Genomic DNA, 19,628 nt, shown 5'->3' on the forward strand with positions numbered 1-19,628 from the left:
TCTGGTACCTTAAATCCTTCAGGTATCTTCATATATATATATCACTATCAAGTGATCCATATAGATAAGCAGTCACAACATCCATGAGATGCATTTCTAAATTTTTAGAAACTGCCAGACTGATTAAGTACCTAAAAGTAATTGCATCCATAACAGGAGAATAAGTTTCTTCATAATCAATTCCCGGTCTTTGAGAAAAACCTTGGGCTACAAGTCTAGCTTTATACCTTGTAACTTCATTTTTCTCATTTCTTTTTCGGACAAAAATCCATCTGTATCCTACAGGTTTCACATCTTTAGGAGTGAGAATGATGGATCCGAAAACTTTTCTTTTATTGAGTGATTCTAATTCAGCTCGTATTGCTTCTTTCCATTGAGCCCAATCATGTCTATTTTGACATTCAACCATAGATGTTGGTTCTGGATCATCATCATTATTCATGATGTCATATGCAACATTAAATGAAAATTTCTCATCAAGATTTTTCATTTCATTTCGGTTCCATAATATTTTTGAATATGCATAATTGATTGCAATTTCTGTATTGACATCATCAATCTCCTCTGCAGTAGGAGTACTGATTTGTGGTTCTTCTTGAACACTTTCTTTTACTTCATTATCAGCTGATTTTCTTTTTCGAGGATTTTTATCCTTTGAACCGATTGGTCTTCCACGTTTCTGACGTGGCAAAGATTCATGAGTGACGTTATTGCCAGCTTTTGGAATTTCAATTCGAGCTGGAGTATTTACTGCTGGTATATATGATTTTGTCACCGTTTTTGTATCTGTAAATGCATCAGGCAATTGATTTGCAAGTTCTTGTATATGCATTATCTTTTGAACTTCTGTCTCGCATTCTTTTGTGCGAGGATCAAGATACTTTAATTGAGGTTCACACCATGAAACATCATTTTCTTTATTTTTCATTTCTCCCCCTAATCTAGGGAACAATGTTTCATTAAAATGACAATCAGCAAAACGTGCTGTAAAAACGTCACCTGTCATAGGTTCAATATACCTTAATATTGAAGATGTTTCATATCCAACATATATTCCCAACCTCCTTTGAGGACCCATTTTTGTACGTTGTGGTGTCGCAATTGGAACATACACTGCACAACCAAATGTTCTAAGATGGGAAATATTTGGCTCTTGACCAAAAGCAAGTTGTAGGGGGGAATATTTATGACTTGCACTTGGTCTGATGCGAATCAATGCAGCAGCATGTAAAATTGCATGACCCCATATAGATACAGGGAGTTTTGTTCTCATTATCAATGGTCTAGCGATTAACTGTAAACGTTTAATCAATGACTCGGCTAAACCATTTTGTGTATGCACATGAGCAACAGAATGTTCAACAACAATTCCTATAGACATGCAATAGTCATTAAATGCTTGAGATGTAAATTCACCAGCATTATCAAGTCTCACCCTTTTAATGGTGTAATCAGGAAAATGAGCTCTCAATTTAATAATTTGGGCAAGAAATTTTGCAAATGCCACATTACGGCTTGATAACAGACAAACATGAGACCATCTGCTAGATGCGTCTATTAGAACCATGAAATATCTAAATGGTCCACATGGTGGATGAATTGGTCCACATATATCACCTTGAATTCTTTCAAGAAACATTGGTGATTCTTTCTCAACCTTAAGTGGTGAGGGTCTAGTTATCAATTTTCCAAGAGAGCAAGATGTACATGGAACCATTGTATCATGATGGATTTTTCTATCCTTTAGTGGATGTCCATGAGTACATTCAATAATCCTTTTCATCATTGTTGATCCTGGATGGCCTAATCTGTTATGCCATAAACTGAGTACACCAGGATCAATATATTTTTCGTTAACTACCATATGTATTTCTGGTACATTTATATGTGTATAATGTAATCCAGAACTAAGTCTTGGCAGTTTTTCAACCACATGACTCTTGTCAGTGATACTTAAATATTTCTCATTTTCTGTTGTCACTGACTGATAATCATACCCGTTAAGGTATATGTCGGAGAAACTCAATAAATTTCTGCTTGACTTGGGAGAAAATAAGGCATCATTTATTAAAAATTTTGTACCATTTGGTAGTATGAAATTTGCCTTTCCTATCCCTTTTATCAAGTTAGCAGGTCCTGATATTGTATGTATAGTTCCTTCCGTTGGTTTTAGATCAATAAAATATTTCTCGGATTTAAGTATAGTGTGTGTAGTTCCACTGTCTGCTATACAGAGATCTCCACCACTTGATTGATGTTGTATTCCAGCAAAATTCATATTGAACTTCATATATAAGAAATAAATAGTGAGTACATTAATATTACACAATATTTTAAACGCAAATAGATAGTACTGAAACATTTAGCAAACATAATGACAAAGACAGACGATATTAAATCGTTTATTTTTCAAAAAAAAAACACACAACTTAAACATTCAAGAAATCTTCATATAAATCAGATGGTTTCTCAGTGACTGTTGGATCAATATTATCCACAAAAATTTACTTCCTTTTCTTTACCTTTCAGCGAATCCTGATACATCTTAACAAGATGTTTAGATGTTCGGCAAGTATTAGCCCAGTGGCCCATTCTACCACATCTGTAGCAAGATTCTTCAGAATTTTTAGAAGAATTTTCTTCAACATCTTGTTTAATGGGCTTGTTTTGTGGTTGATATTTATATTTTCGTGGATTACTATTTCTTTGACCACCACGGCCACGACCACGACCACGTCCACGCCCATTACCATTACCATAAGGATGGTTTCTACCATAGTTATGGCTTTTGGCATGATGATGGTGATGGTTATTATAACCACGACCTTGCCCGCGTCCTTGTCCCTGTTTATAATTATTTGCAGTATTTGCTTCAGGGATTGCAAGTGTACCAGTAGGACGGGATTGCTGATTTTTCATTAATAGCTCATCATTTTGCTCTGCAACTAAGAGATATGAATTAAGTTCAGGATATGTTTTGAACTTTAGCATTCTCAAATTTCTTTGCACTGTGATGTTTGCAGCATTCATTGTGGAGAAAGTTTTCTCCATCATGTCTGCATCACTAATTTCATGTCCACAGAATTTAAGTTGTGAACATGTATTATACAGAGCTGAGCTGTATTCATTTACTTTCTTAAAGTCTTGGAACCTTAATGTTCTCCATTGTTCCATTGCAGCTGGAAGTAAAATTTCTCTTTGATTATTGAATCTGCTTTTGAGACCTTCCCATAAAACATGGGGATCTTCTACAGTCACATAATTATTTTGTAAGCATTCATCAATATGTTGATGAATAAAGCAACATGCCGTAGCTTGTTCTTTTTCAGAACAAGTGTTGTTTTCATTTATGGTTTCAAGAATGCCCATTGATTTAAGATGCATTTTTACTTTTATAACCCATGGCATGTAGTTGTTTCCAGTTGATTCTAAAGGAGTAAATTTAAGCTTTTCCAGATTCGACATTTTCTATTATCAAAAATTAAAACAAACATCATGATAAATTAGAGTCAATTTATATTCATAAGTATATAAACATTAAACATAAATTTAATATAACATAAATGATAAGTAGGTGACAGTGTCGACCATGTGTAAGCAATCATAAATAAATGTTATATAACAAAAATATAAATATTAGTAAACATAAATGAAAATTTGGCGACAGTGTCGACCATATATTTTTTCAGGTGGTATAACCGACCTATATCATTCTGGTGGTATAACCGACCATATATCATTTTGGTGGTATAACCGACCATATATCATTTTGGTGGCAGAGCCAACCATATTTAGTATTAAGATTATCGTGCTGATAACGTGTTATAATTCAGTAGGCTTATAACTACCTTTAGTGGTTTGATTCTTGATTTAGAATACTAATAATGAAGTGTAAGAACAAAGATGATAATGGAGAGAAAGAAAGAAACACTTTGTAAGTGTGAGAAATGGTGCAAGTTTAATGCTTGCATTCATGAGTATTTATAGCCTAAAATCTCAATATAAAAATACATACTTTGTGTACCAAAATTGACTATATGTATACACCAAAATTGACTATCCATATCTATATTATTATTATTATTATAACAAAGTGCATATTATATCATAATTAATGTGCAATTTTGTGTTGACATATAAATCATATTTAACAAAATAATGGCGCATAAGTTTTCTCTGATTATAATATAGCGAAGTGTTCACACATAAGCTAAAAAAACTTATTTTATTAAGGTAAAAAAATAACATAATATAGTTAAAGAGTATATATTCGTCTATATCTTAATTGACACATTCTTTAATATTTATAAAAGATTAAATAATAATAACACTAACAATATATAATAATAATAATAATAATAATAATAATAATAATAATAATAATAATAATAAGATACATGTACATCGTTTTCTTATTTAATTTACATCATTCTTTAATAATTAATAATAATATTTAAATATAATAATAATAATAATAATAATAATAATAATAATAATAATAATAATAATAATAATAATAATAATAATAATAATAATAATAATAATAATAATAATAATAATAATTTTCTTTCAAGCAAACACAACTTTACAACTTTATATTATATGAATATCAATATACAGTACAAGAGTAGTGTGTAATAAGCATATATGAGATCGTGACCTATTATATAATCGCAATATATGTAATATTATAAAGAAAGTTAACTTATTTGTTGTGATCATTCGAAGCAGTTAGGTTAGCCAATTCGAGTTTTATGCATGGGTGCATCATCAAATTTGATAATAATTTAATAAAAATAATAATAATATGATCTGTAGTTTTCTTATCTAGTTTCGATAATAATTTGATTTTTAGATTAAACTAGTGAAATGATACGTGAAATTACGGGTTTGTTTAAACGAAACAATTTAATAGCATGTTTTAAGTATTAAGTGAATCTAAATGTTAAATTCATTTATTTTAATGACCCGTTTGACTAAGAAACTTATCGTTGTTTTTACAAATATATAGAGACATGTATTTTCGCATACATATGTAACCTAATTAATTTCGTAAAAAGAATTCATATTTGAATATTAATAATATACTAATTATAATTATAATTATTATATAAAAAGTAAATAATAATAATACAGTTCGCTTAAAGTTGAATATCTATATTTTTAATAATTATTATTATTATTAGTAATAATAAATGCCTTTTAAATTTTTTTAAAATTTAAAATTACAATTTAGAAGAGATTAGTATTTTCTTTTATAAAAGATTTCGTATCTTTTTTTAATTAAATTAATATATAATTATGACATCATCATTATTAAAATTAAAGGGTAACTAGCTTAATGATGAGATCATAATTTTAGAGATTTATATGACTATATAGATATGGAAGTGCTTGTGTCACATAAAAAATTATTATTATTATTATTATTACATAAAAATAAAAAATAAATTAACACTCCCTTCGTCTCATATATATTATCCATGTTTCCTATTTTGGATGTCCTAAATTAATTATCCACTTTCATAAATGAAAAAGAATATTGTGATAAATTTTTTTGTCTCTACTTTATACATGTAAAATAAAAAGATGGGTAAAATGGTATGAGATAAAACTAGTTAAACGGTGTATTTTTATCTGGGGACAATGAATTTGAAACGGAGGGTGTTATACTTCCATTCCATTAAGTAATAAAAACAATTAATAAAAATAAAAACGCGTCCGCCATTTTCGGATGTGAAAGTCACATATTGATCACAAGTCACAAATAGAAGCTTCTGTATTTGACCATAAGGTCTTGAATCTTGATTTTTAAACAGGGGCTTTTACTCGGTACATAGGAATACCTGTGATTGACGATTATAACCCTTATTTTACTCGGATGTCAATGTCAATGTCACATATATCGGTCACACCTTTATATATATTTGAACCCTTGGTTTTGAAATATGACGACAGAAGCTTTAAACTCGAAGGAAAAAGTTTGATTTTCCGAGTTCAAAGTGTAAATGAATGAGGGGTATTATTGTCAGTTCACATTAATCTCTTGTCCAAGAATAAATAAATGTGTATGGTAGTAATAATTTCAAAACGTTTATAGTCTCGTTTTAAATAATAAATAAATTATATTTATATTTAATTAATTAATTAGTTAGAAAAGAGAGACTTGTTCCCTATATTCGTTTTCTCATTTAACAACCTTCCTTTACTAATTACATTCATCTGTTTAATTCTATCTACTACTCTCCTGATCACCATGAACCCCCATACATCAATCCTCTTAATCGCCATCGCGTTCCATCTAATAATCGTCATCCGATGCCAAGAAACCGTACCGTACAACGATTGCCAGCCACTCCAGTGTGGAACTGTTACAATTGACTACCCGTTCTGGGGATCAACCCGCCCGAATTATTGCGGTTATGACTTACCTGATTTTCAAATAACTTGCCAATCTAATGTCACCGAACTCACTTTCGACTCGGTAGACTATCGAGTTCTCGATACCGATAGCACTACACAAACGATCACCGTTGCTAGAAACGATCTGTGGGTCAATAATTGTCCTAGACTGCTCTACAACACAACTTACAACTCTTCGTTTTACAACGGTGATAATTTTAATCAGCAGAACGTATCTATATATTACAATTGTAGTACAACTATACCCGTTGTGCAACAGACGGTTGGTAGTTTTCAGTGCAATGTGAATGGCACCCAAATTGATAATTATTTCGGGAGAACAAGTTCAACCGTTTCTGGTGGTTGGTTAGAGTACGTGGTGCGATGCGAAAATCATATAGATGTACCTGTGAATCAAACATGGGCTGATCAATTTGCTGTAGCTGGTACTGCTACAGAGGAGGAATTGAGGTCAGCTTTGATGGCTGGTTTTAAGCTTGAGTGGACTGCGAATAACGACGAGTGTAATCAGTGTGTGAAGTCGGGGGGAAGATGTGGGTCCAACTCGACTTCACCCGAGCTGTTTGCTTGCTACTGTGCAAACGGGAACTTTTCATTAACTTGTAACAATACAAAAAACAGAAGTGGAGGTAAGTCGTTTTCTTTTTTTAACTCAGTACTTCAGTTTGTACTTTCTCGACGTGTGCTAGAACAGCATAGTAACCTTTTCTTTTTGTCCGATCTTCTCGTTTGCACTCAAAATAAACAACTAAAAACGTTCTTGCAAAACTATTGGATTAGATAATGGATTTGTTATTCATCTGTTGAGACTCTGCTTGTAATCGAGTTGACTTGAACCCGATTGCCTCATTGGTTCAACCTGGCTCATCTCGACAATTTAAAAGCTCTAAATGAAAATAAAAATAGACCCACATATACGTTAAATTTTTTTACTACGCATATAAAATAATACTTCAATTTATCTATTTATTTACTTACATTGTAGTTAACTATTAAAAATAAGGTATTTTAAATTTAATTGACAATTTTTTATTTGATTTAATTAAATATTTTGAGAAAAATATTTACGTATTCAAAATTTTGAGCCCTTCTAAATTTTTGGCTTTAGGAGGGTGTCTATTTTGCATATGCTCGAAGATACATAGTTCGAATACTCTGTTTTTGTTTGTATGAATCAAAAGTTAAAATGTTTTTAGCATATGAACTAGACATGGGGTGGGGATCCAACTTGGGTACTGTCAACCCAAGTTCGATTCTCACTTTAAGCACGAAGTTTCCAACCTTTAATGGTAATGTCAATATCAATGCGATTTGGGAAGGTCTTTGGGGGTTTCCCAACCTTCGATGGTACTGTCAACATCGTCGCGAATTGGGTTTCTTCCTAACGCGTGTGTGGGTGACAAATGAAATCATTCGATGTCAATATCGGCATTAAAAAAAAAATTAGACCATATGAAAGGTCATCGATCTAGCAGTATGGTGGTGCTTCTATTACAATAGGAGTAGTTCTACCCAAATAGATAAATGTTTATATATTTAGGCAGTGTGTATATGTGTGTGTCTCATAAAATAAAAATTAGACCATATAAAACAGTGGTAATTTAGGAATATTTCGATTATTGTCATGTTACAGTACTATACAATTAAAATTGGGTGGTGAATATAAAATAATTAAATGTGGAAATAAAATTTTTCCTGTCAGACGACATTGACTAATTCATAAATTGTTAGGTCATACTTGGATTTATTCAACGACGTACTTTTTTGACTAATAATACCAAATTTAATATAATTGTATGCGTGTTTAATACGAGTAGTTTAGAATTGGTAAGCTGTTCCTTGTAAAAGTCCAGCTAGTAAAAAACTAGTCGGATGTAAAGTGTAGACAGAAAGAAAGTAGACAGATCCGACTATATGCGCCAAAGTTAGTTAAAATTTGATGTATTCGTTAAATGTCAATTAAAATTGGTCAAACTTAAACAAACTTGGTTAAGGCCAATACTAACCATGCGTTAGTTACCTCCATTAGAATACATTGACCAAACTGACGGAGACTAACGGGGCATTAGTTAGTTTCGTCAGTTGAACTTGTGACGAAAAACAAAATTCATCAGTTTTGCCTTCAACCAATCAAATGTTTTTCTGATTTAATAAATTTTTTATAATTAATTTATTTTTTTCACCCAATTCCAATCAGATTTTACCACATCACCCTATCCAATATTTGACACAAAAAACTGACACAATGATTATAAAATGTCAGAAACTGAAACTGCTTAATCACAGACAGTTTACACTTTTTGACCAAAAAGTGTACTAACTGCCAGTAATATCACAGGGTTGGAGATGGGGTAACACCCAACTAGTCATCGACTTGACCAATTAGTCACTACAATATCCGACCGAGTACTTACTGACTAGTTACTTTTCAAACCTTGTAAAACAGTTTAGAACTTCGTATTGAGTTACCAAAAGTCATATTCTAAAAGTTCATTAATTTTTTTTTTCGAAAAGCAAACATTTTATTTCATAACCAACAATACAATGTTACAAACAAAACGAAGGATTGGCCGATTTAACCAAACCTACAATAACAAATACATTACGCAAGAGACTAACTAAACAAGAAGTTGAGCTAGCATAACTAAACTAGAAACAATTGCGGGTTATGAACCCAATTATGCCAATCTATCTTTATTGCTCGACACCTCTTCGCGACCCATTCAAATGATTTAACTTGTATCTCACACAAAGTAACCGGAACGGTCCAAACTTTATTATTGAAAGTTTTTTTGTTTCGATTCCACCATATGAGATACCCGGAAGTCCAAATAACCGCTTGACAAAGTTTCGCACCTAAATCCGACATCGCGACACTTGAAGAACCTTGAAATAATTCGCTAATGCTAATCGAAGAATAGACATTTAGCCCCCACCAATCGAACACTTTGGACCATATCTCGAAAGCTTGATTACAAAAAACTAACGTGTGGTCAACCGTTTCAACATCATCATCACAAATTTGGCATCGAACACTATGTAAGTCAACCCCACGTTTATCTAGTTCAATCAAGCTCGGTAGTCTCCTTTTTCTTGCTCTCCAAATAAATACCTCCACTTTTTTTGGAACCAAATTGTTGTGTAGAGTATCGATCGAACATGAGCCCGGGACGAGAATCTGCGCATCTAATAACTTAGAGAGTTTATTTGTAGTGAACATACCGTTGCTAGATAAGTCCCATCGCCACGTATCTTGTTTTGAGTGGTCGATAGGAATGATTGAGATTAGCTTCGATAGATCAGATAACTCAGTAAGCGATCGACCCGTAGGTTCTCGAATCCAAGCCCATGATCCGACACTGATGGGCCCATCTGAAACACACGCAAACTAACAGCAGCATCACAGTTACTTTCAAGCTGGAACAACCTCTTGAATATTTGATTGAACGGAACATTACTCGCCTAAGAATCGAACCAGCACCATCACCAATTGTCTTGAGAAATGAGTTGGAGAAGGGAATACCAATGGCATCAATATCTGCACCTGTTTTGATAACATTTGACCAAGTATAGTTATACGGAAAACTATTTTTTTTGTTGCAAAAATCGAATCCACCCGAAGGACCATACAAACTTGAAATAACCTTGACCCATAAAGCGGTGGGTTCGGTTTTAAACCTCCACACCACTTGCCGATCAAAGCTAAGTTTTTACTTTTTAAAGACCCCAAATTTATCCCACCCTCCCCATATGGTAAAAGAACCTCATCCCATTTAACCCAAGCAATTTTTTAATCATTTCCCGTCTCGCCCAAAAAAAAAAAGAACGTCTGACACTCTCAAGTTTATTTAACACACATGGCGGGGCATGGAAGAGCGAGAAAAAAAATACAACGGAAGACTATTTAACACCGATTTCACAAGGGTTAACTGACCACCAAAAGACACCGAACGTGTCTTCCAATCCGAAAGTCTCTTCTCAAATTTCCCAATTACCGGTTTCCAACTATTCTCCTTTTTCATGTTAGCACCAATCGGAAGTCCAAGGTAAGTGAACGGAGGGGACCCGATATTGCAACCGAATAATTTAGCCGCATATACAACCTCATCATTTTCAACACACAATCCGAATAATTTACTTTTACGATAATTTACTTTAAGACCCGAGGTTAACTCAAAACATTTTAGAAGTTTCATCAGGTTCCGGATGTTATTCACACTCCATTTGTCAAAGTAAATCGTGTCATCCGCATATTGCAAGTGTGAAATGCATACTTTATCATTGCCCGTGAATAATTTGTTACTCACCCCCATCTCTGTCATTACATCCAACCCTTCCGCGGCTAAGATAAAAAGGAAGGGGGAAAGGGGATCCCCTTGTCGAACCCCTCTCCCTAAATTGAACTCCTTTGTTGGTGAACCGTTAACAAGTATTGAAATATAAGCGGATCGAAGGCAAGAAATGATCCAATTCCTCCATCTAACACCAAACCCCATAATTTCCATTACTTCAATTAAAAAGTCCCAACTTAAACAATCAAAAGCCTTCTCGAAGTCTACTTTAAAAATAAGACTTTTCATTTTTTTATGTTTTAGGAACTCGAGTGTCTCGTTTGCAATAAGCGCACCATCAAGAATATTTCTACCTTTAATGAACGCGCTTTGTTCATGCCCCACAAGTTTCGGAACCACTTTTCTTAAACGGTTGGAAAGTAACTTCGCGGCAATTTTATAATAACTCCCGATAAGGCTTATGGGGCGGTATTCATTTAGACTTGTAGGGTCCGACACTTTTGGGACAAGCGTGATGAATGATGCATTACATCCTTTGGAAAATTCCCCCTTTTCCCAAAAAAAACTGAATTGCATTTATAAGATCAATCTTTATGACGTCCCAGAATCTTTTATAAAATCTTAAGTTAAAACCGCCGGGACCCGGTGCTTTAGTACTACCGCAATATTTAATCGCTTCCCATATTTCGGATTCGAAAAAAGGAAGTTCAAGTTTATCGGCTTCTGATTTGTCAAGGGATTTGCATTCTGACAGATGGTCACCAACATATCCAGCAGTACCTGGAACATGTGAATAAACAGGCTGATGAGGAGCAGGTCCAGAAGGCCCAGCAGGCCCAGACATAGCAGGCCCAGACCTAGCCGGCCCAGAACCTACGGCAGGCCCATCACAGATCTAGTCACGCATTTGAGGCCTGCATTTTGAGTCTGTTTCGAATTGTTTTTGGAAATGGTTAAAAATTGCTTCTTTCACGTCCATCGGATTTTCATTCCAAACGCCGTTAATATTAAGACCTTGGATGTTGTTTTTGTTATACTTTCGCTTAATGGTTGAATGGAAAAATTTCGAGTTTTCGTCGCCTTCTAGGATCCATCTTGTTCTAGCTTTTTGTTTTAACATATTTGTTTTGACACCTTCCTTTTCTAACCAACACTTCCTATCATCCATCCAAGATTTTCTTTCTATCTCATTTAAACCTCCTAATTCCGCTTTCTTTTCCCACTCATCTACCTTTGCCTTAAGTGAATCAATTTCGCTATCTAAATTCCCAAAAGTACTTTTGCTCCAATCTTTAAGTGCGTACTTAACATGTTTTAACCGATCTCTAAAAATACAATCTTTCAGGAACCCATTAACCGACTTTTCCCACGCACCCTTAACAACTTCCCCCGAACCATCTTTACTAAACCACTCATTGAAGACCTTGAAAGGCTTTGGACCATAATCAATAACTTTGTCTCTTAAGACTAGAGGACAATGATCCGAAACCTTCCTATCAAGCGGGATGACCGAGAGATCAAACTTAGCACCATCGTCACTTATTCGCGTAAATTTCCTACCAATAATAGGAATCTCGATTAGATTATTCTTTGAAATGAACTCATTAAAACGTGCCGCCCTATTTTAATGAAAAACACAATTTAGTCTATCCGCACTTTCTCTTACTACGTTAAAATCTCCGCAAAAAACCCACGCCGAATCATTGTTGCTTATGAAACTATCTAATTGATTCCACATTAATTTCTTCCTCGCATCATCGTGAGGCCCATACACGTTAACGATAATTGACTCCTGACCCGAGAAAACCCACCAACCCCTTATTGCAATGAAAAAATCGGCACAAATACTATCTGAAGCTTTGAAACATCTTTTATCCCAAATCAATAACATCCCACCCGATTTACCAACTACTTCTTTTTGAATAAACCCGCAATCGTTATTACCCCATAAATTATTTACCCATCTATCATTAATAGTTTTACAACGAGTTTCTTGCAATGCCATAACATCAACCTTCTCATTAAAACAAAGTGACTTAACCCACCCAAATTTCCCTTTAACCCCAAACCCGCGAACGTTTAGTGTAAGAATCTTCATAAATAAACAAAACATAAATGAGAGAAAACGGGGACACTTACTGGGGATTGAGGGTATTCCACCTCAATCTGATTTGATGCCCGTAATTCATGACCTCATCGCTATTAATAGGACTGATGTGATATCTATTTACTCCCACCGAATGCTCTGAATTTGATTTGGAAACTCGTCTAGGTTTAACACCACATGATTTACATTTGCGTGAGTCGTCTAGATTTATACCTTTTCTAGCCATTTTTTTCATTCTCATGATTCTTGAAGATGCTTTGCAATTTCCAATTGTTCTCAAGTAGCAGTTTATTACAGAAGGATATTACAGACGATTTGGATACAGTATGCAAAGAAGAAAACGATCTGGGACCTTTCTTATTACGTTTCATGGGTTCATTAACACATTTTATTGGAGAAGGTATAGACCCATGAGACTCTATGCTTGTTAAGTTTTTGTTGGGCTTCTTCTTATCTTGACTATTAATCAGCCCATCACAATTAATTTCAGGAGTATTAACAGGCCCAGTTCCCCCACATCATTTTGGGCCGTATCGTTTCATACATGCTCATTGGTCCTTGTTTCCCCAACCGAAACATTATTGTGGTTAGGGTAGGACCCACTTGACTCATCATTACTAGCCGTCTTAGGTTTTGGGGAGACCAATGGAGATTTTTTGGGACTCACCTTTTGCACGCTTCCCCCCAATGTTTCTGCCACCACCTCCTCCTTACTCGGACATTGATTTCCAACCCCAACACAACCTGACTCTACATCTTCTACCGGAGAATTTTCCGTCACCGGATTTTCCTTATCATTGTCGATCGGAGAATAACATGGACTTTTTTCCTTGTAGTCACTTAAGGGTCTTCATCTGAAAGGTTGTAGTCGTCGTCCTTGATGTCAGACAATTCATAATCACCGTCATCATCAGTAGGAAATAATGAATCGTCGATATATTCGTCTGACTCAACTGACTCTGAATCAGAATACACTTCATCATCGTCACTTTCACTGTCCGAATCAAATTCAACCCATCTTTTTCTTTCTTCTTTGACCTTGATGAAATAAGTTTTGGATTTATGAACTAGCTTTATGTAATCATTAACCTTTTCAGGATTGTGAAGTTTGACATATACCCTGCCGCAATGAAGAACTTGACTGCCTTCCAATGAACAGTTATCCAACTCGAAAACTACCCCCATCATTCCGCTATAGACATGAACGTTGAACTATTCCAAACATGAACCGGAACTCCGGTGATTTCGAGCCAGACCTTACGACCCTCTGGCCAAAAATCATCTTCCCATAGTTGTGTTTTGTGTATCCACTTCCTGAGTGGATGATCTTCTTGAGTAATGACCAAACTTGCCAACTCTTTTGTCTTGAAAATAATCAACAAGCTTAGGTTACCAAGAAGTTTTATTTGTAATTCGCTACACCCTTCTTCCACAAATAGTGTTTGGATGTTTTTTATGATTTTGTAACTTTTTGCTTCACAAAGGACAGCTCCTGAAAGTGATTCGTTGTTTGTGTTGTTATCGGGAATGTTAATACATTTTCAACCTCTTCGTCCTTCCTGTTGGTTTTGATCCCTTCATTCGCCTCATACTTCTGGCCTTTTTCTTTTATCTCATTTAACCTAGATCTTAAATCATTTGTTCCCTCTCGATTGTCATGTCTATTCGCATTCAGTTGAGATCTTAAATCTTCCTTATCACTGATAACTTCGCTAAACATTCGTCCATCGTTGAATCTGTTGCTCACCGGAATCTTCTTCGACTGATTCTTATTTGAATCACGTAAGTTGTTTGGGAATGGTTTGGGACCCCTCGTTGTTGCCTTGAAAACTTTTATTGGGTTACCATTTATTCGAACAGTCTCGAGTTTTATAAGCAGACGGTCATCATCTCTGACATCTGCAAAGCGAACAAAAGCGAACCGTTGCCCATCACGTAATCGTTTGGATGCTATGTAGACATCTCTCACAGCCCCGTTTCACCCCCCAATCAATCGGGAATTGGAAGAACATGTACGATGTTAGTTGATTGCCGTTTGAACCCTTGTGTTGGTGCCTGAAGTCGCCGTGGTATTCCTCTCTGCCTCCGCCGTTGCCCACTCTCGCTCTTCACACTCTCTCTCTAGTCTCTCTCATTATCAAATGTTATTATTAAAAGCTTAGAAGTTAACTGATAACGGAATAATTGAAATCAATGGGATTTCAGCTTGGTGGTAGAGGAAACGGTTATAATTAGATATAAGTTTGTAAGTTCAATTCTTAGTTGAGGTAGTACATGTTACATATTATGTGAGTTGGGATATAACTTTGTCATTCCATTAGTACTTGAAATCTTAATAAGAATTCGTGTTATGGGATTGTTTTTAAAGTACTTTTCTAACATTTTTTTTTTGTTTTTTTTTTTAAATTCTATTAACAAAACCACAAGCTTTAGTATATGATGAATCAGGATCTCTAACCCTGAAATTGGGTCAAATCAATGCTCCACTAGTGATAATTGATTCAGCTCTTTAGGTAGAATGAAGCTAACCGTTTCTGGAAATTTTGTTTGATTGCAGGGGGATCAAAGAGTAGCAGCTCTCTACCTATAGGTAACAATTTCAATATGTCATAAAACAGACTATATTTTCAGTCACCGTTTCAAAAACACTAACATCTGAAGCTTTAATCTTTAAATTTTAGTACTTGCGATTGTTGGAGCGGTTATTGCTGGTGTTGGCATCGTATTGGCGATCTTTGTTTGCAGACGAAGGAGGAAAAGGCGTGCGATCAAAGAAGCATCACCTGCCCAAACTGAAACCAAAGCTATTTTGACTAAGGTTTCAAGCAAAGGACTAACTAGTGACAATTCTGATTTCACTTCCAGCATCCCTTCATATCCTTCGTCAAAAACATCCAAAGATTTCACAAAAAGCTCGTATTTCGGAGCTCAGATTTTTACCTATGAGGAACTGTTGGTTGCAACCGATAATTTTAATGAATCAAGAGTACTCGGAGATGGTGGTTTTGGAGCTGTGTACTATGGTAAAGAGATTAATTCTATTGATTACTCTCAATTATCTATTTTCTTAAATAAATTGGTCAAACAAACCTTAAATGTAAGGCAAAACTGACATTTATAAAAAATATCTAAAACTTAACAAAATTCTTTTGAATCTAACAATTGTTATGAGATTACACATTATTATCCATTTATATTAATTTATTCTAAATTAATAAGCCAATTTATGTCTAAAGGCGTACATTTGATAGGGGCACCACGACCTTGTGTTTATAGGCCAATTTTGTGATTAACTAATTGGGGCGTCAGTAAAATTCTAGCCCATATGGGATTAATGAATGAATACTTGATAACTGTATGGATTTTGTCTGCAGGTAAGCTTCTTGATGGTCAAGAAGTTGCTGTGAAGCGTTTATACGAAAATAATTTCAAGCGGGTGGAGCAATTCATGAACGAAGTCGAGATCTTGTCAAAAATGGAACATGAGAACTTGGTCAAATTATACGGGTGCACCTCAAAACGAAGTAGAGAATTAGTCCTAGTTTACGAGTACATATCCAATGGCACAGTAGCTGATCATCTTCATGGTAAACTTTCAAACACAAGCTCAAGTTTATTTTCGTGGCCCGTGCGTCTCAACATTGCAATAGAAACGGCCGATGCACTTGCTCATCTTCACAAGTCAGACATCATTCACCGAGACGTAAAAACTAATAACATTCTTTTAGATAAAAGTTTCCGAGTGAAAGTTGCTGATTTTGGGTTGTCGAGATTGTTCCCGAACGATGCGACACATGTCTCAACGGCCCCACAAGGGACACCTGGCTATGTTGACCCCGAATACTACCAATGTTATCAGTTGACTGACAAAAGTGATGTTTATAGCTTTGGGGTGGTTTTAATTGAGCTCATTTCATCATTACAAGCCGTTGATACTAATAGACATAGGCTTGATATAAACTTGGCTAATATGGCTATGACCAAGATCCAAAACCATCAGCTGGATGAGTTGGTTGACAAGAGTATTGGGTTTGAGACGAATAGTTCGGTAAGGAGGATGGTGACATTGGTTGCTGAGCTGGCGTTTCGGTGTTTACAACAGCAGAAAGAAATGAGGCCGAGTATGAATGAAGTGTTGGAAGCATTAAGAGGAATTCAAAATGATCAGTTGAATGTTCAGAAACCGGAAGTTCTTGATATTGTGGTGGATGATGGTGGCCTGTTGAAGGATCATAATACAGAACCATCTTCGCCTAATTTTGGGATTACGAACAAATTGGTTGAAAGCTCTGTAACGAATTCCTCTGATGGAGTTTGATTTTCTTGTATCTTAAGGTAGCTATTACTTCTTATTATCTTGAGGTGCATGTAAATAGCAAAGTCTTAGTAGTACTAAACTCATAAAAATCTGTTTCTGTATGTATTTTAGTAGAGTTCATTCTTACATATAATCATATGCATTTTGGATACCCTTTACTCCCTAGCATATATACACCCCCACAAAACAATATGTGATTTTTTATCATCTGAAAAGCTTTATTTTTTACAAACCGCAAGTAAATCTATTGAACATTCATATGATATGATCTTTCTAGGATATGAATCGTAGAAGATCTAAGTATGCCTTGAATTCTACAAACAAGAAATAGAATCGAAGAACACACTCGAATTTGTATTGTTAACCAAGAATGCTCAAATGATTACAATACAATACAAGAGAATTGAGAGAGAACAATGTGTAACACACACTTACAAATCAAAGCCTACTAACAAATGAACCCTACATTCTTATTTATACTATGGAGGAAGAAAGATTAAGCTTGGTGAAATGTCCCGTTCTTATTGATTAAAAACGTTCCATATTAATTGATTTCGTTGCGAGGTTTTGACCTCTATATGAGACGTTTTTCAAAGACTGCATTCATTTTTAAAACAAACCATAACCTTTATTTCATAAATAAAAGTTTAAAAAGCTTTACGTAGATTATCAAATAATGATAATCTAAAATATCCTGTTTACACACGACCATTACATAATGGTTTACAATACAAATATGTTACATCGAAATCAGTTTCTTGAATGCAGTTTTTACACAATATCATACAAACATGGACTCCAAATCTTGTCCTTATTTTAGTATGCAACAGCGGAAGCTCTTAGTATTCACCTGAGAATAAACATGCTTTAAACGTCAATAAAAATGTTGGTGAGTTATAGGTTTAACCTATATATATCAAATCGTAACAATAGACCACAAGATTTCATATTTCAATACACATCCCATACATAGAGATAAAAATCATTCATATGGTGAACACCTGGTAACCGACATTAACAAGATGCATATATAAGAATATCCCCATCATTCCCGGACACCCTTCGGATATGATATAAATTTCGAAGTACTAAAGCATCCGGTACTTTGGATGGGGTTTGTTAGGCCCAATAGATCTATCTTTAGGATTCACGTCAATTAGGGTGTCTGTTCCCTAATTCTTAGATTACCAGACTTAATAAAAAGGGGCATATTCGATTTCGATAATTCAACCATAGAATGTAGTTTCACGTACTTGTGTCTATTTTGTAAATCATTTATAAAACCTCCATGTATTCTCATCCCAAAAATATTAGATTTTAAAAGTGGGACTATAACTCACTTTCACAGATTTTTACTTCGTCGGAAAGTAAGACTTGGCCACTGGTTGATTCACGAACCTATAACAATATATACATATATATCAAAGTATGTTCAAAATATATTTACAACACTTTTAATATATTTTGATGTTTTAAGTTTATTAAGTCAGCTGTCCTCGTTAGTAACCTACAACTAGTTGTCCACAGTTAGATGTACAGAAATAAATCGATAAATATTATTTTGAATCAATCCACGACCAAGTGTATACGTATCTCAGTATTGATCACAACTCAAACTATATATATTTTGGAATCAACCTCAACCCTGTATAGCTAACTCCAACATTCACATATAGAGTGTCTATGGTTGTTCCGAAATATATATAGATGTGTCGACATGATAGGTCGAAACATTGTATACGTGTCTATGGTATCTCAAGATTACATAATATACAATACAAGTTGATTAAGTTATGGTTGGAATAGATTTGTTACCAATTTTCACGTAGCTAAAATGAGAAAAATTATCCAATCTTGTTTTACCCATAACTTCTTCATTTTAAATCCGTTTTGAGTGAATCAAATTGCTATGGTTTCATATTGAACTCTATTTTATGAATCTAAACAGAAAAAAGTATAGGTTTATAGTCGGAAAAATAAGTTACAAGTCGTTTTTGTAAAGGTAGTCATTTCAGTCGAAAGAACGACGTCTAGATGATCATTTTAGAAAACATTCTTCCACTTTGAGTTTAATCATTATTTTTTGGATATAGTTTCATGTTCTTAATAAAAATCATTTTCTCAGAATAACAACTTTTAAATCAAAGTTTATCATAGTTTTTAATTAACTAACCCAAAACAGCCCGCGGTGTTACTACGACGGCGTAAATCCGGTTTTACGGTGTTTTTCGTGTTTCCAGGTTTTAAATCATTAAGTTAGCATATCATATAGATATAGAACATGTGTTTAGTTGATTTTAAAAGTCAAGTTAGAAGGATTAACTTTTATTTGCGAACAAGTTTAGAATTAACTAAACTATGTTCTAGTGATTACAAGTTTAAACCTTCGAATAAGATAGCTTTATATGTATGAATCGAATGATGTTATGAACATCATTACTACCTCAAGTTCCTTGGATAAACCTACTGAAAATGAGAAAAATAGATC

The 19,628-nt window shown here is 34.4% G+C and overlaps 1 protein-coding gene across 1 annotated transcript; it reads left to right on the top strand.

Annotated features, from left to right (window-relative positions):
* The first annotated feature begins 5,974 nt into the window (after positions 1-5,974).
* Positions 5,975-17,341, top strand: LOC139865771 (LEAF RUST 10 DISEASE-RESISTANCE LOCUS RECEPTOR-LIKE PROTEIN KINASE-like 1.2). Its single transcript, XM_071853870.1, has 4 exons — positions 5,975-7,052; positions 15,380-15,412; positions 15,504-15,845; positions 16,197-17,341. Exons 1-4 carry the CDS (start codon positions 6,257-6,259, stop codon positions 17,138-17,140), a joined length of 2,115 nt encoding a protein of 704 aa, XP_071709971.1. The 5' UTR covers positions 5,975-6,256; the 3' UTR covers positions 17,141-17,341.
* Positions 17,342-19,628: the final 2,287 nt, after the last annotated feature.

The sequence above is a fragment of the Rutidosis leptorrhynchoides genome, chromosome 9 (genome assembly GCF_046630445.1).
Source record: "Rutidosis leptorrhynchoides isolate AG116_Rl617_1_P2 chromosome 9, CSIRO_AGI_Rlap_v1, whole genome shotgun sequence".
Taxonomy (NCBI): Eukaryota; Viridiplantae; Streptophyta; class Magnoliopsida; order Asterales; family Asteraceae; genus Rutidosis; species Rutidosis leptorrhynchoides.

What these genes read in the sequence shown, in the direction of transcription:
- LOC139865771 (XM_071853870.1), top strand. Translation starts at nt 6,257, where the DNA reads ATGAACCCCCATACATCAATCCTCTTAATCGCCATCGCGTTCCATCTA. An exon ending in TACAAAAAACAGAAGTGGAG is followed by an intron (nt 7,053 to 15,379) that starts GTAAGTCGTTTT and finishes GTTTGATTGCAG; the next exon opens with GGGGATCAAAGAGTAGCAGC. An exon ending in TAGCAGCTCTCTACCTATAG is followed by an intron (nt 15,413 to 15,503) that starts GTAACAATTTCA and finishes TTTAAATTTTAG; the next exon opens with TACTTGCGATTGTTGGAGCG.